A 27498-nucleotide genomic window follows, 5' to 3' on the forward strand; every position below is an offset into this window, starting at 1 on the left:
ATGCATGATTAAGGGTATTACTACCAAAACATTGTATATTGCATGAACCTAATGTGAAGAATAAAGGTCTTTTACGAGACATCCAGTGCTGCTATATGTGAGACTGTGCACATCCAGTAACTGTGCACACATCATCTTTGGTGTTTTGCATTGTAAATAAATATTAACCGCCAACCCAAGTGAATATTACAGTACGGCTATAATGCTCTATACTTTGTGTGTGCGATCTCTGTCAAATGTAACACTTATTGCTTGCTCCTCATACAAGAAGGGTTAATATGCTGGACCTAAGCTTTTGGATCAAGCTATATCAGTATTGCTGTGCACGTACAGCATCACTCGCACGCTCACGTGGCTATATGATTGGACACTGGGTAGGTCAACTCTCCCTTCAAAACCGTACAGTCTGAATTGGTGTCACTATTACAAATAAGGAAATATAGAAATGTTGCCATTTTATGGCTGACTATTTTTATTATTCGTTATGCTATCTCTATATAATTTGCATTGCATTTCTTTGTGTGCCTATCAGTGTCCTAAAAAGACTTGCTGCCAGATTACACTGTCCATTAGTGAAAATCATATAACACTTGTTCATTGTACACAATGGACAAAATATCATCGATACTGAATCTATAAGCTATTTTACTTGTATATATATTTCTTATACGATAAGTTATGTGACGTCCTCTGTTACAGTGATTGTTCATAACATTAGTGAGTTTATAGTCCTAAGCTTTGAGGAAACTCTTTGGACGCCATCTTATTCTAAATCTAGTTATATGTTGGACATTCTATACATTGTCATTTATTTGTTTGTACTTATTTTTAACTCTTTTTTTGGAGTGTTTTGATCCATATTGTTTTAAAATTTTATTCCATGTGTTTAAGCTTTTTATCTATATCATTTTCATTATACATAAATCATTATTATTTGCATATTTAAGAACCAATAACTCCCCTTTATTTTCCCTCTCAAATACAGAGATGTTTAGGATTAAAGCCCATGAAATGCCCATGTCTTGCTTTATTTAATGTGTAAAACTAGATTTTTGCATCACAAACATAATTTAAGTAGTTTAATTGATTTTCTATACAATGATTTCACACAGAACCTATGATGGATTGGACTGATAACTAGAAAACTTTTGAGCCGAACAATACATTTATTAGACTCTCACCATCATCTGCGGATATAACAGTCACATGATTTACTGTGGTTATGTGATCCTCATTAACTGGCTCGTCTGGTTCCGACTTCACCTCTATAATGTCAGGAAAACCTAACAACAAGGAATGAAAAAAGAATCATGTAGAGCAGGTAGTAGGCTTATCGTGTTATATCTTCCTGTGATATGGGAGTAATAAAGCTTGAATAACTTGGGTATGTTGTGCTGTGTGTACACGAGAACTACAATTCCCAGCATGCTATGTGGTATATGTAAATGGTTGTCTTCTGACAAGCACAACGTGTGTGTATAGCCATTGCAGCAGTGGTTCATTTTGAGGGTTATGGTTGTCAAGGAGAGCACAGCCAGTGGAATAGAAGACTAGCTACAGTCGTGTACTAAAATAACAGGTATTTCACTAATAAAGGGTGTTATTTAGAACTGTATAACCTATATTATAGAAACCTTGTATACTACAGCAAGGTTACCCAGCATTTATCGACCAGAATAGAACTGAGTTTCGGAATGTACCTGTGTGCGTAGGCAAGTTAGTTAATTGCTCAAGCACACAGTTATTTCCTAAAGTCATGTCTGTCTGTGACCCTTGAGGATAAATGCTGGAAAGCACTGAAATTACAGCTATCTAGTGAGGTAATATGACTCTCCCAGAAGTAGTATTAAAGGGACACTAAATACATCTCATGCACCTCCCGCTAATCATGGGCGCTGCCATTTTAGAACCCACAGGTATCTGAAGGAGAGTTGCTGCACATGTGTAAACATATCGGCTAGATTTCAACATGGTGGCGCTCATGACTAAAGGGAAGCGGGAATAACCCAATACTATGGTTATAAAATGTATTTCGTGTTTAATGCCCCTTTAAGGCCCAGGATTAAATGCAAATATTATTGTCCGATACTATTACTAACTTCCCATACATTCTTAAGTTAGCAGTGCCTGAATATTTTAGGGAAACCAGTTGTATTAACCTGTTAAAACTTTGTGATTGTACAAAGGAAAGATCATATACCTGCTGTGCACGACTGTTTATCTAAAGCCTTTAATCTACACAGCCAACAAACAAGCCATACATCTGGTCAGATAGTGGGTATAAAATAGCTCATAACGATGGTGACATAAATCCAATTTGCTATGAAAGCTTTAGAGTCTTTTCCTAGAGGCTGTGACGCTTTAACCTTATTCTATATATATAAAGTAATGAAGAGTGCACTCGCCAGGACTTTTCAAAGTTTTATTCCAAATATGTGAACGTTTTCGGGGGATTAGCCCCTTCCTCAGACATACAAAAAACAATATGAGCAAAACCCACACCAGACACCCTTATAAAGGTGGGCCAGCCAATCACATGCTCTCCAAAGTAAGGTTCCTCCCACAAGTGAGGACACCCCCATGGCAACAAATAAGTCTGACCCAATACAGCAGTCAAAAGTGAACATAAATAAACAGTACCTATCTGTTGCACCCTGGGCATGTGATTTGGATTTCTGGAGTGCTTGTCTATTTTGAACTTTATATATATATATATTTATTCATATATGATGTTAAACATATTCTAGTTAGGTTAGTATTAAATATGTAGCTTCTCAAGAATGTGAAATCAACAGTGCAGGAAATGATTCACATGAGAAGAGAAGCAGTTTGTCTTCATAAATTAAAGGGACAGTACACTGTAAAATTGCTTTTCCATTAATGTATTTTAAATGACTTGTTATACCAACTGCAGAGTATAAAATATTTTAGAAATTCCATTTTTATGCTTATTTGTGTATATGAAGTAGCTGATTTTGTGCTTTGAAACCACAGCCTATTACAATGGGTTAAACTTAAAGGTGATATCAGATCTCATTCGCCTAGATTTAGAGTTGGGCGGTAGCCGTGAAAACCAGCGTTAGAGGCTCCTAACGCTGGTTTTTACCGCCCGCTGGTATTTGGAGTCAGTCAGGAAAGGGTCTAACGCTCACTTTCCAGGGCGACTTTTCCATACCGCAGATCCCCCTACGCCATTTGCGTATCCTATCTTTTCAATGGGATCTTTCTAACGCCGGTATTTAGAGTTGTGGCTGAAGTGAGCGTTAGAAATCTAACGACAAGACTCCAGCCGCAGAAAAAAACCCAGGAGTTAAGAGCTTTTTGGGCTAACGCCGGTTCATAAAGCTCTTAACTACTGTGGTCTAAAGTACACTAACACCCATAAACTACCTATGCACCAGTAAACCGAGGTCCCCCCACATCGCCGCCACTCGATTAAAATTTTTAACCCCTAATCTGCCGCTCCGTATACCGCCGCCATCTACCATTTACAAGTAAGAATTTAGCTTTAAATAGGAATAATTTATTTAATAAGAGTTAATTTATTTTGTTAGATTTAAATTATATTTAACTTAGGGGGGTGTTAGTGTTAGGGTTAGACTTAGCTTTAGGGGTTAATCCATTTATTATAGTAGCAGTGAGGTGCGATCGGCAGATTAGGGGTTAATAATTAAAGTTAGGTGTCGGCGATGTTAGGGAGGGCAGATTAGGGGTTAATACTATTTCTTATAGGGTTAGTGAGGCGGGAGTGAGGCGGATTAGGGGTTAATAACTTTATTATAGTAGCGGTGAGATGCAGTCGGCAGATTAGGGGTTAATAAGTGTAGGTAGGTAGCGGCGACGTTGTGGAGGGCAGATTAGGGGTTAATAAATATAATATAGGGGTCGGCGGTGTTAGGGGCAGCAGATTAGGGGTACATAGGGATAATGTAGGTGGCGGTGCTGTACGGAGCGGCAGATTAGGGGTTAAAAAAATATGCAGGGGGCGGCAGATTAGGGGTTAATAAGTGTAAGGTTAGGGTTGTTTAGACTCGGGGTACATGTTAGGGTGTTAGGTGCAGACATAGGAAGTGTTTCCCCATAGGAAACAATGGGGCTGCGTTAGGAGCTGAACGCTGCTTTTTTGCAGGTCAAACTGCCCCATTGTTTCCTATGGGGGAATCGTGCACGAGCAAGTTTTTGAAGCTGGCCGCGTCCGTAAGCAACGCTGGTATCGAGAGTTGAAGTGGCGGTAAATTATGCTCTACGCTCCTTTTTTGGAGCCTAACGCAGCCATTCTGTGAACTCTAAATACCAGCGGTATTTAAAAGGTGCGGCCAGAAAAAAGCACGCGTAGCTAACGCACCCCTTCTAACGCAAAACTCCAAATCTAGGCCATTATGTTCTAAGTTTGTGTAAACAGACTTGCTTCCTTATCTTTTATTTGTCTGGAACACCAAAGCTCAATACATAGAGAGAACAATGGAAAATTATCATTTTATTACTTAACTATCCTGCATCCCACTGAGAGTGTAATCTCTTCTGCTGGCTGTGTATACTTAGGCTATTCAATAGCCTATACTCCAGTATTAATTTGTTCAGTGTAGTTGGCGATACCACAGGCTAATTCAGCTATTTCAAATGCTGAAATAGGAGTAAAGGAGCTACTTGTAACCAATTTAATAAACTCTAGCAGGTTAAAAGGATCATTGGGAATCATTTAAAGGGGAGAACATTTTTGGGTGAACTGTCCCTTTAAGCCAACCAGCAACAACTGGAGCTTTATAGTAAATCTGACTTAGGAAGCAAATGGTTCAGTTTATAAGAATTAGATGTAGGTCTCTTTAAGGTGTGATCTGTGGCTTCCTTAGAAGTTACGGGTTTTGCTAATACGTAATAAGGAAAAGTTAAAGCATTCAGTGTTAAATTCGTTGACGAAAATACTTTTGTCAAAGTTTTCGTCAGCAGCATGTTTTTAGTGACGAAACGTTAACGAAAATTAAGTTATCATTAAGTCAATTGACGAAAAATATGACAAAAATCAATTCCAATTTTCGACATGGAACGAAACCGAAACGAAAATGTGAGGGTCTGAGGGAGGGACGTCACCTGAACTTCCGCTTAGTTTCTAGTTTCCTCTGAGCTCCACCTATCTGTTAGAGTGAGACGCACGCATGGGAGAGAGAGTGAGAGACGCAGACACAGGATCCCTCTGTCTACTGTTTGCCTGGGAGTCGGGACTTCTGGAACACGACCTGCAGTGCAAACCACAGAAGAGGAAGTTGGAATCGGAACTCCTCCATGTCTGGAGAGTGGAATTTGGATGTGACGTGGGGAGTGACTGGTGTGTTTTTCCTCTGTGTCCCAGGTACTAGCAGCAGTACTGGTTAGCACTTAACACTGATTTCTTTGACGACTAAGCTCTAGCAGCAGCCACAACTAGAATTTGATGTTTGACTAATGATATCGACTACTGAATTTATAGTTGCAAAAGAAATGTATTAAGATCTCGGTTCACGTTGTCACGTGGTTATGCTGCCATGCACTAGTGCACTGCAAATGTGTCCTACTAGGTGGTGTCACGTGGTGTCAGCCTCCTGTTGTTTGTGACTAGTGACTCAGTTAACTGTAAATTAATTTCCCCTGCAGGGTTAGGCTTCCTGTCTGTGTGTGTGCACTGTGTATCTCAGTAGTCACTAGTCAGTGCACTGCAAAGATCTGGCATGCCAGGCTCAGCTCACTGGTGGGTGGGGGCGCAGGTGACTTTATAAGGAAGGGGCACTGATCTGATGGGCCTGAAAATGAAATAGGAGCAGAGTGGGGGGTGAGGGATGCCTGCTGCTGCCCATAGCACTAGCTGTATTGTTTTGTTGTGTACTGTGTTCAAGTTACTTGAACTGTTAAGGTTTTATATTCAGGTAATAATATGTGCAATGGCATTAAAGTACAGTTGCACCTCTTCAAAAAGCAATATTCTTGTTTGTTTATGAAACTTACTTCTATTTATAAAGATGTTAACACAACGGCTAAATCTGTGTCTGTGTATTCTTTGCATGTTCAAACCCTAATACCGATACTATAAATAATAACATATTAGATTTTTAATCCAGGAGTATATATATATATTTGTAGAAAGTGTAGCAGCACTACAGCTCCAAATAGCTTCGTTAAGCTCTCCTTGCCCCGGGTGCACTTCAAGAGTATAAACAAACCAGCATAAAGGAAGTCACTCACAGGGTCTTGCAAAAAGATAAAGCATTTGACGTTTCGGGTGTTACCCCTTTCTCAAAAAACAGCACAGTGTAAAACAGTATACTCACCCCCCCTTAAATACCCCTGCACAGTAAACAATTAGTGTGGAATGCACCCTGGTAACCCGGAAGTAAACCCACGTCACGTGACACAAGGTCAAGCCCCTTTGGCATGGAAACCAGACACTCAGCAGTGCAAACTGAGTGACAGTTAAAAACAACAGCAAAACAGATTGATAGGAGCAATGTTAAAATAGGAGCAATATTAAAATACAGGCATGGGTAAATACAAGCATGGGTACATACAAACAAGCAGTAGCATAATATAATGTAGGTACCGTTAATCACCGAGATCACTCAGCGCATATACATGCAAACATTCAAAGGGTATACCTAGCCAACAAGATATAATAAATTAGGTACGGATAATGTACATCTGTGGAGCCCAGGCATTCAACTACCCATATACCGTAAAAGTATTCCTAGCGCAGTCTAACACGACTCCTCATGTGTAGTACACAATAAGCTATGCATGCAGGTGGTATACACATATAGTAAACAGCATATAACAAGGCATAGAAACGAAGTCACCCCGCATCCCAGGTCAAACCTGCAGAGTTATCACACACTCCATGCCACAGTATATATTCCTTACAGATACTTTAAAGGAAAAAAAAAATCTACAAAAATAAGCACATAGTTGCAGGCAGTCCCTTACATGGTGTACTAATGATAAGTAAGAATCGAAAACAGGAACAGCATCAAATAGAATCAAAGTTCATCAAGGAGTATTAGCTCCTAAAGACAACAGTGCCAGTCAAGGTGGACGTCGAGCCCCCGAGGGGTCATGGTCCCAAGATTGAAAATCCATCTTGCTTCTCTTTGTAAGAGAATTTTAGCCCTGTCACCCCCCTACTGAGAGGGGGGATGTGGTCGATAATGATGTATTTGAGGTCAGTGACCGTATGTCCCGCCTCAACGAAATGCCGTGCCACCGGCTGATCCGACGTGCCTTTATCCTATGCTGCACGTATTGCAGACCTGTGGTTGGCCATTCTGGTGCTCAGGTCGTCGACCGTTTTTCCTACGTAAAACATCCCGCAAACGCAGTGTAGGAGGTATACAATAAATTTTGTGGTACAGGTTACCCTGTGTCTGATCTTAAACTTTCTGGTGGAGTACGGATGGCTGAAGAAGCTACCTGTAGAGAGTCCTCCACAGGTGGTGCATCCCAGATACCTAAAACAACCTTTTTTTAGTTTTAAGCCAGGTGTCATTGCTGTAGCAGTTCCTGGGGTCGGTTTTAATTAGCTGATCCCTCAAGGAGGTTGCTCTACGGTACCCAATTTTGATGATAATAGCCCCCAGTTTTGCTTAATTGCTGATACCCTTAAGCAAAACTGGGGCTATTATTGTCTGACAATGACACCTGGCTTAAAATTAAAAAAGGTTGTTTTAGGTGTCTAGGATGCACCACCTGTGGAGGACTCTCTACAGGTAGCTTCTTCAGCCATCCGTACTCCACCAGAAAGTTTAAGATCAGACACAGGGTAACCTGTACCACAAAATTTATTGTATACCTCCTACACTGCGTTTGCGGGATGTTTTACGTAGGAAAAACGGTGGACGAGCTGAGGACCAGAATGGCCAACCACCGGTCTGCAATACTTGCAGTATTGGATAAAGGCACGTCGGTCAGCCGGTGGCACAGCATTTCGTTGAGGCGGGACATAGGGTCACTGACCTCAAATTCATCATTATCGACCACATCCCCCCACTCAGTAGGGGGGGTGACAGGGCTAAAATTCTCTTACAAAGAGAAGCAAGATGGATTTTCCATCTTGGGACCATGACCTCTTGGGGGCTCAACGTCCACCTTGACTGGCACTGTTGTCTTTAGGAGCTAATACTCCTTGATGAACCTTTATTCTATTTGATAATACTCCTTGATGAACCTTTATTCTATTTGATGCTGTTCCTGTTTTCGGTTCTTACTTATCATTAGTACACCATGAAAGGGACTGCCTGCAACTATGTGCTTATTTCTGTAGATTTTTTTTCTTCTTTAAAGTATCTGTAAGGAATATATACTGTGGCATGGAGTGTGTGATAATTAATAACTCTGCAGGTTCGACCTGGGATGCGGGGTGACTTAGTTTCTATGCCTTGTTATATGCTGTTTACTATATGTGTATACCACCTGCATGCATAGCTTATTGTGTACTACACATGGGGAGTCGTGTTAGACTGCGCTAGGAATACTTTTACGGTATATGGGTAGTTGAATGCCTGGGCTCCACAGATGTACATTATCCGTACCTAATTTATTATATCTTGTTGGCTAGGTATACCCTTTGAATGTTTGCATGTATATGCTTGTTTGTATGTACCCATGCTTGTATTTACCCATGCCTGTATTTTAATATTGCGCCTATTTTAACATTGCTCATATCAATCTGTTTTGCTGTTGTTTTTAACTGTCACTTGTTATTTGACTTGTAAACTTTTTATTATTTTTTTATTAATAATGGTGTGATTATTTTTGCACTTCTCGTCTCAGTCTGATTCTTGGCACCCTGACATTATGCAAAGGCCATGAATCCTGATGGTGCTAATAATCCACCTTTACCTGCCATAATTTCCAGGATGGATGAACAGGATCACCGCTTGGATCAATTTTCACTAGCCCTGCAAACCCTGCTGACTCGCACTACACGTTTGGACCAAAGTGTCCCGCAAGTTATGGCTGCTCCTGTTTCCGCTGCTGCACCTAGTCCTACCAGGAGCATGTCCAGTTCTGCACCTCTACCTCAGCTATATGGAGGCGATCCTATTCAGTGTAGAGAGTTTTTGAACCAGGTGGGCATTTACTTTGAGATGTTACCTCAGGCGTTTCCCTCTGACAGAGCTAAGGTGGGATTTCTCATCTCGTTACTCTCTGACACAGCTCTTGCCTGGGCTAATCCCTTGTGGGAGACTAATAAACCTGTGATTTCAAATTACCCTGAATTTGTGGCCTACTTTCGAAGGGTATTTGATGTTCCGGCTGGCTTCTCCTCTGCTGCTAATGTCCATTCAGCAAGGTACAAGATCTGTTGCTCAGTATGCTATTGAGTTCCGTACGCTTGCCGCAGAGGTAGGTTGGAACAATGAAGCCCTTGTTGCCGCCTTCTTTCATGGGCTCTCTGATGCGATTAAGGACGAAGTTGCTGCCAGAGATTTACCAGAGGATCTCAAGGCATTGGTGTCTTTTTTGATCCTAATTGACATCAGACTCAGAGAGAGGCCCTCTTTCAAGAAGCGCTTGCAGAAGCCTCCTGTTCCGTTGTCTCTTACGTGTTCGTTCCCACCCATGCCTCCCTCTCCTCCCATGCCTACTGGTCCTGAGTCACCAGGTAATGCTGAGCCGATGCAGATGGGATTCACGCGGCTCTCCGCGGCGGAGAGGGCCTTTAGGAGGAGGGAGGGGCTCTGCCTCTATTGTGGGTTACAGGGCCACCTTTTGAAGTCTTGTCCTACACGGCCGGGAAACGCTCACACCTAAGGTGCTGTCGGGGGCAGACCTTGGGTGGTTTATCCTCGTCCCCGGAACCGCTTAAGGAGAAACCTTTGGTCACGGTTGTCCTTTCCTGGGTGGACTCCTCCATAGTCACTCAGGCTCTTGTTGACTCCAGTGCTGCGGGCTATTTCATTGACAGTGCTTTTGTATCAAAGCACTCCATTCCTGTTTTGCCTCGGTCCGTTCTGCTTGCTATTGAGGCCATTGATGGCAGGCCAGGCCCCTTCAGCCCGCACTTGTTACTCACGAAATTGCTCTGTTGTCCATGGCTGTTGGGGCTCTCCATTTTGAAACCCTCCAGTTCCAGGTGATAAACTCTCCGCATTTTCCAGTTGTTCTGGGTTATCCCTGGCTCCAAAAGCACAATCCCAGTCTTGACTGGCGCAGGTCCGAAATTTTGTCATGGTCTTCGCAATGTATTTCCACTTGTCTTCGGAAACCAGTTAAAGTCTTGTGCACTTCTTCGGTATCTCAATTGCCAGAGAAGTACCGAGAGTTCCTAGACGTGTTTGACAAGGTGCGTGCCGGTACGTTGCCTCCTCACCGGTCTTACGATTGTGCCATAGACCTGCAACCTGGAGCCATTCCTCTTCGGGGTTGGGTGTACCCTCTGTCTGTTGCAGAGAATTGTGCTATGGAGGAGTATGTTGCCGATGCTCTGTCGCGGGGGATCATCCGCAAATCCTGCTCTCCTGCAGGGACTGGCTTTTTCTTTGTGAAGAAAAAGGGTGGCGAGTTAAGACCATGTATCGATTATAGGGGTCTTAATCGTCTTACCATTAAGAATGCTTACCCTATTCCGCATATTACGGAACTCTTTGACCGCCTCAAGGGAGCTATGGTGTTTACTAAACTTGATTTGAGAGGAGCGTACAATCTTGTTAGGATTAAGGAGGGCCACGAATTGAAAACAGCATTTAACACCAGGAGCGGGCATTATGAGTATCGTGTGCCCTTTAATCTATGTAATGCTCCTGCTGTTTTTCAGGAATTTATTAATTATGTCCTACGAGATATGTTGCAACAGTGTGTTGTGGTGTACTTAGACAACATCCTCATACACTCACCCACACTTGAGGCTCATGATTCTGATGTTACACGGGTTCTTCAGAGACTACGCGAAAACGGCCTGTAGTGTAAACTCGAGAAATGTGAGTTCTATCAGATTCAAGTAACCTTCCTAGGTTATGTTATCTCCGTTGCAGGGTTCTCCATGGTTCCTGACAAGTTATCTGCAGTTCTGCAGGGGCCTCGCCCAGTTGGTCTTCTGGACTCTGCTGTTTTCCTTTGTTCCCGATTCCGGCTCATCTGACTATTCGCTTTGGCTCCTGACTTGGCTCATCTGACTACCAGCTCTGGTTTTGACTCCTGACTTGTGTTTTGACTTTTGGACTTTTTATTATTTTTTGCTATTAATAAAGGTGTGATTATTTTTACACTTCTCATCTCAGTCTGATTCCTGGCACCCTGACAAGAACCCGGCGAACTTGTTTAACATGATTGTCTTTGTTTTTGGAGTTAATCAGAATGTCATCTAGATAAATGACTATGTAGATGTCCATCAAATCTTTAAAAATTGAATTAATGAAAAACTAAAATGTCGCCAAGGGGTTGTACAACCTGAAGGGCATTACATTATACTCGAAGTGGCCGTACCGGGTTCTAAAGGCAGTCTTCTATTCATCTCCTTTTCTAATCCTTATCAAGTTATAGGCTCCTTTTAGGTCTAACTTAGTAAAGATGGTAGCTTCACTTAATCTCTCTAGAAGTTCAGGAACTAAAGGCAGTGGATACCTGTTTTTCAATGTTACAGAGTTTAATGCTCTGTAATCTATGATGGGACGGAGTGAACCATCCTTATTGGTAACAAAGAAAATGCCAGGGGCTGCAGAGGAAATTGAAGGGCTAATGAAGCCTTTTCTCAGGTTGTCATCTAAGTACTCTCTCAAATGCTGCAGTTCACGTTGCGATAGTGGATATATGCGTTCATATGGAATCCTAGCATCTGGTTTGGTTTCAATAGAGCAATCGAAAGTCCTATGTGGGGGAAGATGTTCCGCTTCTTTGAGATTTAATACGTCCATAAAATCTTGGTATTCCATGGGTAGTTGAAGGTCAATGTGAGCAATCAAAATAAACGGAAAGCAGGTGGACGTACAATATGACTACTGGAATTGTATTTTATTGGTTACCCAATCTATCTGGGGGTTATGTTTTTGTAACCAGTGGTGCCCTAGTATAATGGGGTGTAAAGAACTAGAAATCACATTGAAAGATATATACTCGTTATGTGCATCTTTAGTTGAGGCAAGTATAGGTATAGTATGATGTGTGATTGGGTCTTTAATAAACAGGAACCGTCAATTGCCTTTACAAAGACAGGGTTTTTCTTTTTTACACAAGGAATTTTATTTGATGTTACAATATTAATATCAAGAAACATGCTGAAGTCCCCAGAATCAATCATAGCCCTTGTCTGAAGACGATGATGATCCCACTGTAAAGATAAAAGCAATGAGAGATGCAAGTGATTTTTTAATATGGAAATAGAGGAGATAGTCTTACCCTTTCTTTGTCTTTTTAGCGAGGGGCAAGTTGTGACTTTATGGTCTTTTTGTCCGCAATACAGGCATAGGTTAGCAAGGCGTCTCCTAAGTTTTTCCTTTTGTGAGAGGGGACCCCTGATAATGCCTATTTCCATGGGAGTGGGTAAAGTTGAGGTTTTGTCTGTATGTTGTGTTGTTGAAATGATCTTTTAGGATAAACATCTTGGTGTGACCTCTCGGCTCTTCTCTCCCTGTACCTGGGGTCCATGTTAATGGATACTTTGATCAAGGCTTCCAATGTATCTGGCATTTCTATTCTGGACAACTCGTCCTTCATATATTTGGACAAGCCTAATCTGAATTGATTCTTTAAATTTATAGAGTTCCATTGGGAGTCAGTAGCCCATAGTTGAAAATCTGCAATATAATCCTCTACGGGTCTCTTTCCCTGTTTTAGAGCCCTGAGATTATTTTCTGCTGTATTTTGTTTGTTAACATCTTCCTACAGCACCGACACTGCAGAAAATAAATTATCTAGAGTCCAGGATTACATCGTTTGTCTCTAGGAATCGGTTTTCCCAGATCCTGGGTTCCCCACTTAAGTATGATATGGTCGTATAGACCTTGATCCTTTCAGTGTAGTAAGTTCTGGTTTTGAGAGAAAAAAATAAATAGCAAGCATTTTTGAACTCTCTAAATTCCAGAGAATACTGCGGGAGGGTTTGCGTGTGGCTCTGGGTGTTCTGAATTACTTGAAGTTATTAGATCATTAATTAATCCCTTTAAGGTGGTATTCTCGGTTTCGAGGGTTGTGAATCCCTGTGCCAGAATATCTACCTTACGATTAAGTTCAGTTATTTCATTTGTTACATTGTTTGGATCCATACTGAATCTATATATATATATATTAGTTCTTTTTTAGGCTTGATTATTATGTGACGCTTTAACCTTATACTAGATATATAAATGTATTCATATATGATGTTAAACATATTCTAGTTAGGTTAGTATTAAATATGTAGCTTCTCAAGAATGTGAAATCAATATTGCAGGAAATGATTCACATGAGAAGAGAATCAGTTTGTCTTCATGAATTAAGCCAACCAGCAACAACTGGAGCTTTATAGTAAATCTGACTTAGGAAGCAAATGGTTCAGTTTATAAGAATTAGATGTAGGTCTCTTTAAGGTGTGATCTGTGGCTTCCTTAGAAGGTCCGGGTTTTGCTAATACGTAGTAAGGAAAATTTATAGCATTCTCAGAGAGTAGTTAGAGCAAAGTATAGTTCATGTATATCAGAGGTGTTTAACCAACTTGACAAAATTGAAGTTGCTATTGTAAGCAATGGGGAATACTGTCCTTAAAGGGACAGTCTAGGCAGAAATAAACTTTCATGATTCAGATAGAGCATGTAATTTTAAACAATTTTCCAATTTACTTTTATCACCAATTTTGCTTTGTTCTCTTGGTATTCTTAGTTGAAAGCTTAACCTAGGAGGTTCATATGCTAATTTCTTAGACCTTGAATCCCACCTCTTTCAGATTGCATTGTTTTTCACCACTAGAGGGTGTTAGTTCACATATTTCATATAGATAACACTGTGCTTGTGCACATGAAGTAATCTGGGAGCAGGCACTGATTGGCTAGACTGCAAGTCTGTCAAAAGAACTGAAAAAAGGGGCAGTTTGCAGAGGTTTAGATACAAGATAATCACAGAGGTTAAAAGTATATTATTATAACTGTGTTGGTTATGCAAAACTGGGAAATGGGTAAAAAAGGGATTATCTATCTTTTAAAAAAATAAAAATTCTGGTGTAGACTGTCCCTTTAATTCAAATATGCAAGACATTACCTGTATGATGGTAGTGTCTGTGTAAGAGAGTCCGATTTGAGCTGCGGTTTGTTTTCCAATAGCGGAGGCGGTACTTGTGACGTCAAAAAAGACAGCGTAAGTTAGCTTTCAGTGGATTTGTTCATAACGAAGACAGGTAAAGCTAAAGTATATAGTGCATACAATTTGAGATACGGCAACAATAAAAAGTTACTTGCATTTGAGAGTCGTTGATCCAAGAACACGGAATTATAAGTTGGATATCCCACGGAGCAGGGAGAAATAACAAGCGAGAGTCAGACTTGGTTGATATCTTGAGAGCGGCTGAATAGAGTAGTTGCAGTCAGCTGAATTGAATATAGGAAGTACTACAATAATCAAGTAGGGAAAGGTAGTACGGATGATCCTTGTATAGGAAGTGTTGAACAGAAGGTAGTTCTTATTTAAAGGGCCAGAGGTTCATGACAGGGGCACAATGGAGAATAAACCCTGAACCTTGAGTAAACAATACTGAATGAATATTATTGTCCTCTCACATTGTATGTTAAAGATAGGTGAGAATCAGTAACAGGGCTAAATTAAGCAGGTTGCTTAGCTTTAACATGTAGCCAGGATGTCAGAAACCCTTATACTACAGCATTAATGACTAAGTTGGCACTTTTAAGTCACATTAATGAAATTAACTTTGAGAGTAAAGACTGGGAGATTGAATAATTCAACAGAAATTCTGAATTTATAGCTTTATCAGGGCTGATGCGTTAGAGTAATAAAAGGATATAGCCCTTTTAAATCATGTGGGTTCCACAGAAACCCTTTTCACAGATAACCTCAAAATGAATAAGAAAAATGTATAGTGAAGCTCTGTGTAACCGGTGTATATTGCGGCTTGAAAGGAACCTTACTCACATGAATAAGAGCTATTTCTGAGTTCTTAGTTTTAAGTGTGTGGTTTACTCAATCCCTCTGATTAAAGTAAACTTTAAAGGGACATGAAACCTAGCATTTCCTGATTTAGGTAGAACATACAATTTAAAACAACTTTCCAGTTTACTTCTATTATCAGATTTGCTTAATTCTCTTGGTATCATTTGTTGAAAGAGCAGCAAAGCACTACTGGTTTCTAACTGAACACATGGGCGATCCAATGACAATCGGTATAATATATATTCAGTCATCAATCAACAGCTAGAACCTAGGTTTTTTGCTGCTCCTGAGCTTTCCTAGATAAACCTTTCAGCAAAGCATAACAAGAGAAGGAAGCAAATTAAATAATATAAGTTCATTGGAAAGCTGTTTACAATTGTATAATCTTTCTAAATCATGTCTAATTATGACTTTACTGATGGACACCAGCATTACAAAACCGCCCAGCGGATAGACCACGGTATTACTGTAATACTTTACTGCCTGAGGCGTGCAGAAATAATGCAGTCTCGCCACTGTCTATGAGACCCGCACTATTTAACCCCCAAAAAATATGTACCTCTGTAAAACAGTTCACTCTAACATATGAAGAAATCTTGAAAACAGTGAAAGAGAAATGAAAGAGAAATAAAAACAAGACAACTATGTCAGCTTTGAAAACACGACTGGAAGATGAGATACTTCACAGGGGCATGTAAGGTAAATAAAGTGCCAGGCGAACCTTATCAAGAAGGGCGGAAGCATTCCAGTGCTTGTGACACGAAATGCAACAGAAGCCACAAACATGGTCTTCCACAGGACTTCCCTGTCTTAAAGCTCTTAAAGTGGCCTGAGCCAAAGAAGTACAATGAGGATCATCATATAAATACTAATAGCCCTAACAAAAAAAGTCTCAAGTATTGAGTAGATCCCTGTTTTTCTGAATCAACCTGTGCACCAAAATCTGAGGGTTACCCGTCTATAGTATAAGTTCCAGGTTTGACTAAGAAATTTTTTTTTATAGGTAGTGATGAAAATACGGAACCACTGTCTATCACCACCAAATCTCTCTGCTAATGGTAAATTTGTCTCAGAGGTCAAAAGCCCAGATTGCTCTGTACCAGAAGTAACAGACTGACTAGGCCCTTAAGCGGCTGATGAAGACAGAACAGATGGGGTGATAGTAGCTCCTACAGCAGACTGCAGAAGAACCTGAAGTCCTTCAACCCTCTGTCATAAATTTGACTGGGAGGTCTGCACCTTTTGCATGGAATGATGTCAGTGCTGTAAGTTGTCGGGTGCTAATTATATTTGCCATCTCCGCTGGATCCATAATGGCTTGATAATTATGAAATGTATCTAAGGGATTGCCTTGGTTGTGAGCTGGAACCAGTTAAGCAGTAGATGCTATCAGATAGTAGTCAGGCACTTGCTGTAGTCTTCTCTGGGGAAGCAGAACCATATGTCAGAGCCCAGGGGAAAAGCAGGAAAATAGTTGGGACACAGGTTGAGGTCAAGAACCAGAGTAATCAGCAGTAACCTGGTATCAAAGCAGGAGGAGCGGGCAGAAGAATAATCCAAATCACAGCAACAGCGTAGAGAGTCCAACCTTCCCTATACAGAGGGAGATTGAACCAGATATGTATTTCAATAAAAAAAAGTCAGGGTCATAACATGAAGGGCAGGTCAGAATTAAGAACACCACGGTCATCACACAGAATTACCAAGCACTAAATTATGTTTTCAAGGGCCTTTAATCACTTCCAGTACAGATCCCAGCGCTAAACTGTCACAAGGTCACTTACAACACTATGGCTACAAACAACATTAACCTTAGCTCAGGCGACATAGTCCAGGTTAAAAAAAACCTGCACACCTTTTCAGTCAGTGTGCCAACTGTCCTCTCCATATCCAGCACTGTATCACACAAAGCACTCACCAGGCTTCTAAAATCGATAATCACCATCTTATTAGCGCAACCTGAGCTCCAGCCGCAACCATAGTCTACTTCTTATCACAGCCCAAAACTCATTCAGTTTAGGCCCAGCTACATGCTGGTAAGTCTCTTGGGGACTGACAGGGCAATAGTTATGAATAGATTTTAATTACACATAATGGGCCTAAAAGTAGGTAAAAAAATCCAGATCAGCCCCCAGAACACCCCAGCATGCTACTGGCCAGCCCTTTGAGACAGTTTTTATTCTCTCCAGTAAGACCACTTTATCGTAACAAAACAGAGAGGCACATATTTTTTGCAAGTGTTGTAATTACTGTTTTTCATGTTGCTAGTGTTTTCCGTCTGATATGCAAGTTCCTACTGAAGAAACACTGGAAAATATAGGTAAAGTGGTGCTCAATAAGCTAGTTACATGATCTTGTGATCTTGACAAGGAGGCATCTCAGCAACCTACAAGAATCTAGAAATCTAGCCCAATGTGTACAGAGTAAAAGGCCCATTAAACTCCTCTTGCATTTTTGTGCTTTGTCCCTCACTCCCTAAATAGGTCATAAAGCTAATCCATTTGTTGAAGGGGAGCGCCCATGAAACGCGTTGTGGATTAGCAGTCTTGCCAGGCAAGTGCTTGTTACTTGACCTATTCAAGTACTTTATGTTTTGAACATTTTTTAATGATTATTGATTTTAAATATTTATTTTTAAATGGTTTTTGTCTTTTATGATCCATTCGAACTTATCGCTCTGACTTGCATGCAAGTTGTCAGGGTACCTGAGTATGATTCATATATATATGGTTGTTAAGAGCACAGGATTAATTACATATGAAACTATTTGCATCAGTTTATTTACTGTAGATTGCAGTCATCTATTCCAAAATGATGTCTGGCTGTATAAACCAACCCCCCCCCTCTCATTCATCAAAAGAAACGTTTTCAAAGTTACCTTAAGGAAGAACAAAAAGGTTTAAAGCTTTATATAAGATAAGACCAGTGAACCATTTCAAGGTAAATATTAGCATTTTTGAACCTTCAGATGTGTAATCAAATTTACTGCTTCTTACAAAGGAGGCCTGGATAAAGAGTTCCCCTATCTAGAGGAGTGGACGGTCCGTCTGGAAGGATAATTGAATGAACAAACATTTTCAAAGGAAATAGTCTTATGCACGTAGGTGCTAAATTGTCTCCCTGCTGTGTGTTGAATCCTGTCTACTTTGTGACTTTCAAAATTCACTGTTTAAAATACAACTGTATTTAGATTTCAAGTAAAATATACCTCAGTATTGTAGGAAAATATATATTTTAATGGATGTGAAACTGTCTATTTATGTGATATTAATTATGAACATATGAATATGGGAGATTGTGGATCTAATAAGCAGAGACAAATAACATTCATATTAGATAAATATTTGCTGAGATTGCTAAATATTGCAAATAGATATATGAATGTTTAACATTTCTAACAATTATTTCTTTGTGTTGCATACAAAAAAATTGGTCATGGACATCAATCTATACATTCAGAAAGAAGTGCATTGAATGCAAAATATGCTGTGTCTTTATATGAATATAAGGAAGAAATAACTAAATACTATTTTTAAATAAATTTTAAGATAATAATAATATGATGTTAGAAATAATACTGATGTCTCATATTAAAATAGTCAGGATGAATAATGTGACATAGTCCAATGCACTTGGAACATGTTACTTGTAATATAAATAAATTATAGTATTTTTAAATAAACATTTTAAAGAAATGCTTTTACTTTATACAAAGTATTGAGAATTAACTGTTTGTCTTTGTCTGCTGCCCCCGATGGCCTAAATCCAGTATTACAGCCAAAAGGCATTTGGTTGTTAACAAAGATGCATTTCCCTAGCAACCATGCATTTCCAGGGGTCCAATGAGATGTTCAGCTTCGAAGGGCCTCCCAAACCAATTCACCAATGATGGTACATAACAAAAAGGGGTGGGGTTATATCACATGATTTAACCCCAAGCATAGAAAGAGGAAAGGGTGCTAAATTTTGCTGGTAACGTTTGCTGCAAAACTTTGGCTGATGCTGGTTGGTCTTGTCTTGCTAACTTGTGACTGAAATTGCTGCCTGGGACGTGGTCACTATAAGCAAAAACATAATTTATGCTTACCTGATAAATTCCTTTCTTCTGTTGTGTGATCAGTCCACGGGTCATCATTACTTCTGGGATATAACTCCTCCCCAACAGGAAATGCAAGAGGATTCACCCAGCAGAGCTGCACATAGCTCCTCCCCCCTACGTCAGTCCCAGTCATTCGACCAAGAGTCAACGAGAAAGGAGTAACCAAGGGTGAAGTGGTGACTGGAGTATAATTTAAAAGATATTTACCTGCCTTAAAACAGGGCGGGCCGTGGACTGATCACACAACAGAAGAAAGGAATTTATCAGGTAAGCATAAATTATGTTTTCTTCTGTTATGTGTGATCAGTCCACGGGTCATCATTACTTCTGGGATACCAATACCAAAGCAAAAGTACACGGATGACGGGAGGGATAGGCAGGCTCATTATACAGAAGGAACCACTGCCTGAAGAACCTTTCTCCCAAAAATAGCCTCCGAAGAAGCAAAAGTGTCAAATTTGTAAAATTTGGAAAAAGTATGAAGCGAAGACCAAGTTGCAGCCTTGCAAATCTGTTCAACCGAGGCCTCATTCTTAAAGGCCCAAGTGGAAGCCACAGCTCTAGTGGAGTGAGCTGTAATTCTTTCAGGAGGCTGCTGTCCAGCAGTCTCATAGGCTAAACGTATTATGCTACGAAGCCAAAAAGAGAGAGAGGTAGCAGAAGCTTTTTGACCTCTCCTCTGTCCAGAATAAACGACAAACAGGGAAGAAGTTTGGCGAAAATCTTTAGTTGCCTGCAAGTAGAACTTGAGGGCACGAACTACATCCAGCTTGTGTAGAAGACGTTCCTTCTTTGAAGAAGGATTTGGACACAAGGATGGAACAACAATCTCTTGATTGATATTCCTGTTAGTGACTACCTTAGGTAAGAACCCAGGTTTAGTACGCAGAACTACCTTGTCTGAGTGAAAAATCAGATAAGGAGAATCACAATGTAAGGCTGATAACTCAGAGACTCTTCGAGCCGAGGAAATAGCCATTAAAAACAGAACTTTCCAAGATAACAATTTTATATCAATGGAATGAAGGGGTTCAAACGGAACACCCTGTAAAACGTTAAGAACTAAGTTTAAACTCCATGGCGGAGCAACAGCTTTAAACACAGGCTTGATCCTAGCTAAAGCCTGACAAAAGGCCTGGACGTCTGGATTTTCTGACAGACGCCTGTGTAACAAGATGGACAGAGCTGAAATCTGTCCCTTTAATGAACTAGCTGATAAACCCTTTTCTAAACCTTCTTGTAGAAAGGACAATATCCTAGCGATCCTAACCTTACTCCAGGAGTAACCTTTGGATTCGCACCAGTATAGGTATTTACGCCATATTTTATGGTAAATCCTTCTGGTAACAGGCTTCCTAGCCTGTATCAGGGTATCAATAACCGACTCAGAAAAACCACGTTTTGATAAAATCAAGCGTTCAATTTCCAAGCAGTCAGCTTCAGAGAAGTTAGATTTTGATGTTTGAATGGACCCTGTATCAGAAGGTCCTGTCTTAGAGGTAGAGACCAAGGCGGACAGGATGACATGTCCATTAGATCTGCATACCAAGTCCTGCGTGGCCATGCAGGCGCTATTAGAATCACTGATGCTCTCTCCTGTTTGATTTTGGCAATCAATCGAGGAAGCAGCGGGAAGGGTGGAAACACATAAGCCATCCCGAAGTTCCAAGGTGCTGTCAAAGCATCTATCAGAACCGCTCCCGGATCCCTGGATCTGGACCCGTAGAGAGGAAGTTTGGCGTTCTGGCGAGACGCCATGAGATCTATCTCTGGTTTGCCCCAACGTCGAAGTATTTGGGCAAAGACCTCCGGATGAAGTTCCCACTCCCCCGGATGAAAAGTCTGGCGACTCAAGAAATCCGCCTCCCAGTTTTCCACTCCCGGGATGTGGATTGCTGACAGGTGGCAAGAGTGAGACTCTGCCCAGCGAATTATCTTTGATACTTCCATCATTGCTAGGGAGCTTCTTGTCCCTCCCTGATGGTTGATGTAAGCTACAGTCGTGATGTTGTCCGACTGAAACCTGATGAACCCCCGAGTTGTTAATTGGGGCCAAGCCAGAAGGGCATTGAGAACTGCTCTCAATTCCAGGATGTTTATTGGAAGGAGACTCTCCTCCTGATTCCATAGTCCCTGAGCCTTCAGAGAATTCCAGACAGCGCCCCAACCTAGTAGGCTGGCGTCTGTTGTTACAATTGTCCAGTCTGGCCTGCTGAATGGCATCCCCCTGGACAGGTGTGGCCGATAAAGCCACCATAGAAGAGAATTTCTGGTCTCTTGATTCAGATTCAGAGTAGGGGACAAATCTGAGTAATCCCCATTCCACTGACTTAGCATGCACAATTGCAGCGGTCTGAGGTGTAGGCGTGCAAAAGGTACTATGTCCATTGCCGCTACCATTAAGCCGATCACCTCCATGCATTGAGCTACTGACGGGTGTTGAATGGAATGAAGGACACGGCATGCATTTTGAAGCTTTGTTAACCTGTCTTCTGTCAGGTAAATCTTCATTTCTACAGAATCTATAAGAGTCCCCAAGAATGGAACTCTTGTGAGAGGAAAAAGAGAACTCTTCTTTTCGTTCACTTTCCATCCATGCGACTTTAGAAATGCCAGAACTAACTCTGTATGAGACTTGGCAGTTTGAAAGCTTGAAGCTTGTATTAGAATGTCGTCTAGGTACGGAGCTACCGAAATCCCTCGCGGTCTTAGTACCGCCAGAAGGGCACCCAGAACCTTTGTGAAGATTCTTGGAGCCGTAGCCAATCCGAATGGAAGAGCTACAAACTGGTAGTGCCTGTCTAAGAAGGCAAACCTTAGATACCGGTGATGATCTTTGTGAATCGGTATGTGAAGGTAAGCATCTTTTAAATCCACTGTGGTCATGTACTGACCCTTTTGGATCATGGGTAAGATTGTCCGAATAGTTTCCATTTTGAACGATGGAACTCTTAGGAATTTGTTTAGAATCTTTAAATCTAAGATTGGCCTGAAAGTTCCCTCTTTTTTGGGAACCACAAACAGGTTTGAGTAGAACCCTTGTCCTTGTTCCGACCGCGGAACCGGATGGATCACTCCCATTAATAACAGATCTTGTACACAGCGTAGAAACGCTTCTTTCTTTATCTGGTTTGTTGACAACCTTGACAGATGAAATCTCCCTCTTGGGGGAGATAATTTGAAGTCTAGAAGGTATCCCTGAGATATGATCTCTAGCGCCCAGGGATCCTGAACATCTCTTGCCCAGGCCTGGGCGAAGAGAGAAAGTCTGCCCCCCACTAGATCCGGTCCCGGATCGGGGGCTCTCGGTTCATGCTGTCTTTGGGGCAGCAGCAGGTTTCCTGGCCTGCTTGCTCTTGTTCCAGGACTGGTTAGGCTTCCAGCCTTGCCTGTAACGAGCAACAGCTCCCTCCTGTTTTGGTGCAGTGGAGGTTGATGCTGCTCCTGTTTTGAAATTCCGAAAGGGACGAAAATTAGACTGTCTAGCCTTAGCTTTGGCTTTGTCTTGAGGTAGGGCGTGGCCCTTACCTCCTGTAATGTCAGCGATAATTTCTTTCAAACCGGGCCCAAATAAAGACTGCCCCTTGAAAGGTATATTAAGTAATTTGGACTTAGAAGTAACATCAGCTGACCAGGATTTTAGCCACAGCGCCCTACGTGCCTGTATGGCGAATCCTGAGTTCTTAGCCGTAAGTTTGGTTAAATGTACTACGGCCTCCGAAATGAATGAATTAGCTAGTTTAAGGACTCTAAGCCTGTCCGTAATGTCGTCTAGCGTAGATGAACTAAGGTTCTCTTCCAGAGACTCAATCCAAAATGCTGCCGCAGCCGTAATCGGCGCGATACATGCAAGGGGTTGCAATATAAAACCTTGTTGAACAAACATTTTCTTAAGGTAACCCTCTAATTTTTTATCCATTGGATCTGAAAAAGCACAGCTATCCTCCACCGGGATAGTGGTACGCTTAGCTAAAGTAGAAACTGCTCCCTCCACCTTAGGGACCGTTTGCCATAAGTCCCGAGTGGTGGTGTCTATTGGAAACATCTTTCTAAATATTGGAGGGGGTGAGAACGGCACACCGGGTCTATCCCACTCCTTAGTAACAATTTCAGTTAGTCTCTTAGGTATAGGAAAAACGTCAGTACTCGCCGGTACCGCAAAGTATTTATCCAACCTACACAGTTTCTCTGGTATTGCAACGGTGTTACAATCATTGAGAGCTGCTAAGACCTCCCCTAGTAATACACGGAGGTTCTCCAATTTAAATTTAAAATTTGAAATATCTGAATCCAATCTGTTTGGATCAGAACCGTCACCTACAGAATGAAGCTCTCCGTCCTCATGCTCTGCAAGCTGTGACGCAGTATCAGACATGGCCCTAGTATTGTCAGCGCACTCTGTTCTCACCCCAGAGTGATCACGCTTGCCTCTTAGTTCTGGTAATTTAGACAAAACTTCAGTCATAACAGTAGCCATATCTTGTAATGTTATCTGTAATGGCCGCCCAGATGTACTAGGCGCCATAATATCACGCACCTCCCGGGCGGGAGATGCAGGTACTGCCGCGTGAGGCGAGTTAGTCGGCATAACTCTCCCCTCGCTGTTTGGTGAAATTTGTTCAAATTGTACAGATTGACTTTTATTTAAAGTAGCATCAATACAGTTAGTACATAAATTTCTATTGGGCTCCACCTTGGCATTGGAACAAATGACACAGATATCTTCCTCTGAGTCAGACATGTTTAACACACTAGCAATAAACTTGCAACTTGGTTATAATCTTTTTTAGCAAAAACGTACTGTGCCTCAAAGAGGTACTAAACGATTAAATGACAGTTGAAATAATGAACTGAAAAACAGTTATAGCATCAAACTTTAAAACAACACAACTTTTAGCAAAGGTTTGTTCCCATTAGAAAAATAACAATAATTAAATTTGACATAAAAATTACAGAGCAACGTTTTTTATTCACAGTCAATATAAAATTCTCACAGCTCTGCTGAGAGAATCTACCTCCCTCCAAAGAAGTTTGAAGACCCCTGAGATCTGTCAGAGATGAACCGGATCATGCAGGAAATATAAGAGTAACTGACTGGAATTTTTTGATGCGTAGCAAAGAGCGCCAAAAACGGCCCCTCCCCCTCACACACAGCAGTGAAGAGAAACGAAACTGTCACAATTAAAACCAAACAACTGCCAAGTGGAAAATAATGCCCAAATATTTATTCACTCAGTACCTCAGAAATGTAAACGATTCTACATTCCAGCAAAAACGTTTAACATGATAAATACCTATTAAAAGGATTAGTGACTTTTAACAGAGTAGTTCCGGTGAAATACCATCCCCAGAATACTGAAGTGTATACATACATGTCATTATAACGGTATGGCAGGATTTTCTCATCAATTCCATTCAGAAAATAAAAACTGCTACATACCTCAATGCAGATTCATCTGCCCGCTGTCCCCTGATCTGAAGCTTTTACCTCCCTCAGATGGCCGAGAACAGCAATATGATCTTAACTACTCCGGTTAAAATCATAGTAAAAAAACTCTGGTAGATTCTTCCTCAAACTCTGCCAGAGAAGTAATAACACGCTCCGGTGCTATTGTAAAATAACAAACTTTTGATTGAAGTCATAAAAACTAAGTATAATCACCATAGTCCTCTCACACATCCTATCTAGTCGTTGGGTGCAAGAGAATGACTGGGACTGACGTAGGGGGGAGGAGCTATGTGCAGCTCTGCTGGGTGAATCCTCTTGCATTTCCTGTTGGGGAGGAGTTATATCCCAGAAGTAATGATGACCCGTGGACTGATCACACATAACAGAAGAAATAGCTATCCTTTCTTATCCATATTGCAAAAATACCTCTCTTGTATTCTGAGGTGAATTGGACTTGTGGAAAAGCTGAATATCGATTTGGTTATTTTGGTAAAGTATATGAGGTTGCTAAATATAGGTCCAACATCCATTGTTGCTGTAGTTAGCAGACTTAAAGGAATAAATTGTATTTTAACCTTGTATTTCATAGCCTGTGTATTTTAAAACTAATCCTTAGTGCTAAGTAATGTATCTTTGTCAGGATTATACAACAGTCCTCAAGCTGGGTGATGCCATTTGACAAAGGTGTCTGTGGACACCGAAACGTCATGGGACTATGCTTTTAACTTTTTTTCAATAAAAGTTATTTTTTACTTAAATCCAGTGAGTGCTGTCTTTGCTCTGGACTGTTTATATTTGACACATGCACCCTGGTATATGCTTACCCCAACCTGAGGTTAAAGAGTGCTTATCCTTTACATGAACTATATATATATATATATATATATATATATATATATATATATATATATATATATATATTAGAACTGGTCTTAATTGTAAGTATCTAAGAATTTATTTCAGCTTAGATAAATTGGCATAGGAGTTTAGTTGTTGGCACAAATAATATATACAATTTCTGATGTTTTAAATTGTAATTATATAAAATAAATTGTGGCTATATAGCTGATTGTACTGCTTGAATGTTAGTGGCTCAGATTCTGGTATCTTATTGTGGTATTTTAAATGCAACTCTGATTTGAGAGACTATTGTGAATAAGGCAACTTTTATGATCTTTGCATAGCATATTATAATAGTTTAAATGTGTATAGTATTGACTCATATCTGGTTTCCTACAAATATATTTCAATGTGTCTATAAATTTTAACTAATATAAAGAACTTAGGAATTTTTATTAATTTTATGGTTTTGTTTATGCATTTTATTGAGTGTTTATTTTAAAGGATAATTATTAAATATATTATATTATAACCCGGCCATATACTGACAAAGTATATATATATATTGACTCTGTATATCATCATGTGGAGCCAATGTTATATAACTCCAGATAATTTTGACATTTGTTTATTGACACTATAATAAAATATTTAAATTTATTTGCATTGCCTTTTGATTTTTTTTTGGACATGTACATAACTAAAGCTGTATTTATATCAGAGCCTACAGTCTGTAATAAAATAACTTGCTATGTATTTAGGTTACATAAACAAGAAATTACTTTTCATTGTAGAATTAATGAACTAGAAAATGTGCTTGTGATGAAAAGCACTAATAACAAGGCACCACTAGAACCACATATTAAAACAAAAAGGTTCTCACCATCCACAGGGCATGTATCATCTTCTATGTGATCTTCAGTGTCTCTGTTTTTTATCTCCGTCTTCATCTCACAACTTTCTGGTACAACTACAGGAAAACCTGTAATAAAGGAATAGGAAAGACCATTAGGTATATGTAGCGGGGGAGGCTTTAAAATATTGATAAAAGCAATACAAGTTCTAAAAAGTCACTGATGAATTATTAAATTGGTGGAGTGGAAATGTTCCCCTTTCAGATTCTGTTCATTGGTTCTAGTCCGGGATACAGGGAGGCAGAAGAGGCGCTGCTTATTGTCCTTCACAAACATCTGCTTGATCACATCCTGGTCCATATCTGACTTGTACTAACCTGATCATTGAGGAGTTGTTGCTGGGGTAAGGCAGGTATAGTATGAGGGTCAAATTGTTGTGTGGTTGGAAATACCAAGCCAAGTGCTCAGGCAAGAAAGTATGCAAGGGACGGGGGAAAATCCAGTGTGATGTTTAAACCAGAAGGTACCGTCACTTGAGATGAACAAACAGCTCCAGTCACTCTATTCACATGTGGTACAGTGATTTGTCACCACACTGTTATACACAACCATCCACTGTTACACTTCTTGCCGCGTCTACCTATTGTACCAGGGAACTGTGCCAAGTGTGAACAGGAGGCTGATGAACGTAAACATACATGGTGATACAGGGTACCCAGGAAATAGCTAAACTACTGAGCTTAGGCAACCAGCTGATGGGATTAGTGAGCTTTAAATTAAACAGATTTTATTGGGATAAGGAAGGAGCATAATGTACAAGTATAATATTATAAACAGAGGGATCCTGATATTTCTAGGGGCATGAAAACTCATGATTCAGACAGACCATACACTTTTAAACAACTTTCTAATTTATTTTTGTTATCAGATTTGCTTGCACTACTGGGAGCTAGCTGAACACATTGGGTGAGCCAATGACAAGAGGTATATATGTGCAGCCACCAATCAGCAGCGAGCCCTCAGTAGTGCATTGCTATTCCTGAGCTTAACTAGGTATGCTTTCCACAAGAGAATGAAGCAAATTTGATCATAGAAGTAAATTGGAAAGTTGCTTCAAGTTCACAGCTACATTCATTACTTTTGGGAAATAAGAACCTGGCCACCAG

General features: G+C 40.5%; 1 protein-coding gene across 1 annotated transcript in view; it reads right to left on the reverse strand.

Annotated features, from left to right (window-relative positions):
• The window catches only part of LOC128659919 (gastrula zinc finger protein XlCGF26.1-like), a 117525-nt gene that overhangs the window by 13271 nt on the left and 76756 nt on the right, over nt 1–27498 (reverse strand). Inside the window, exons 4-5 of the mRNA XM_053713506.1 lie at nt 26362–26460; nt 1182–1283 (exon numbers count right to left, since the gene is read on the reverse strand). Coding sequence (XP_053569481.1) covers nt 1182–1283; nt 26362–26460 — 201 coding nt within the window. The remainder of the gene's footprint in view (nt 1–1181; nt 1284–26361; nt 26461–27498) is intronic.

Source organism: Bombina bombina, chromosome 5, assembly GCF_027579735.1.
Source record: "Bombina bombina isolate aBomBom1 chromosome 5, aBomBom1.pri, whole genome shotgun sequence".
NCBI lineage: Eukaryota > Metazoa > Chordata > Amphibia > Anura > Bombinatoridae > Bombina > Bombina bombina.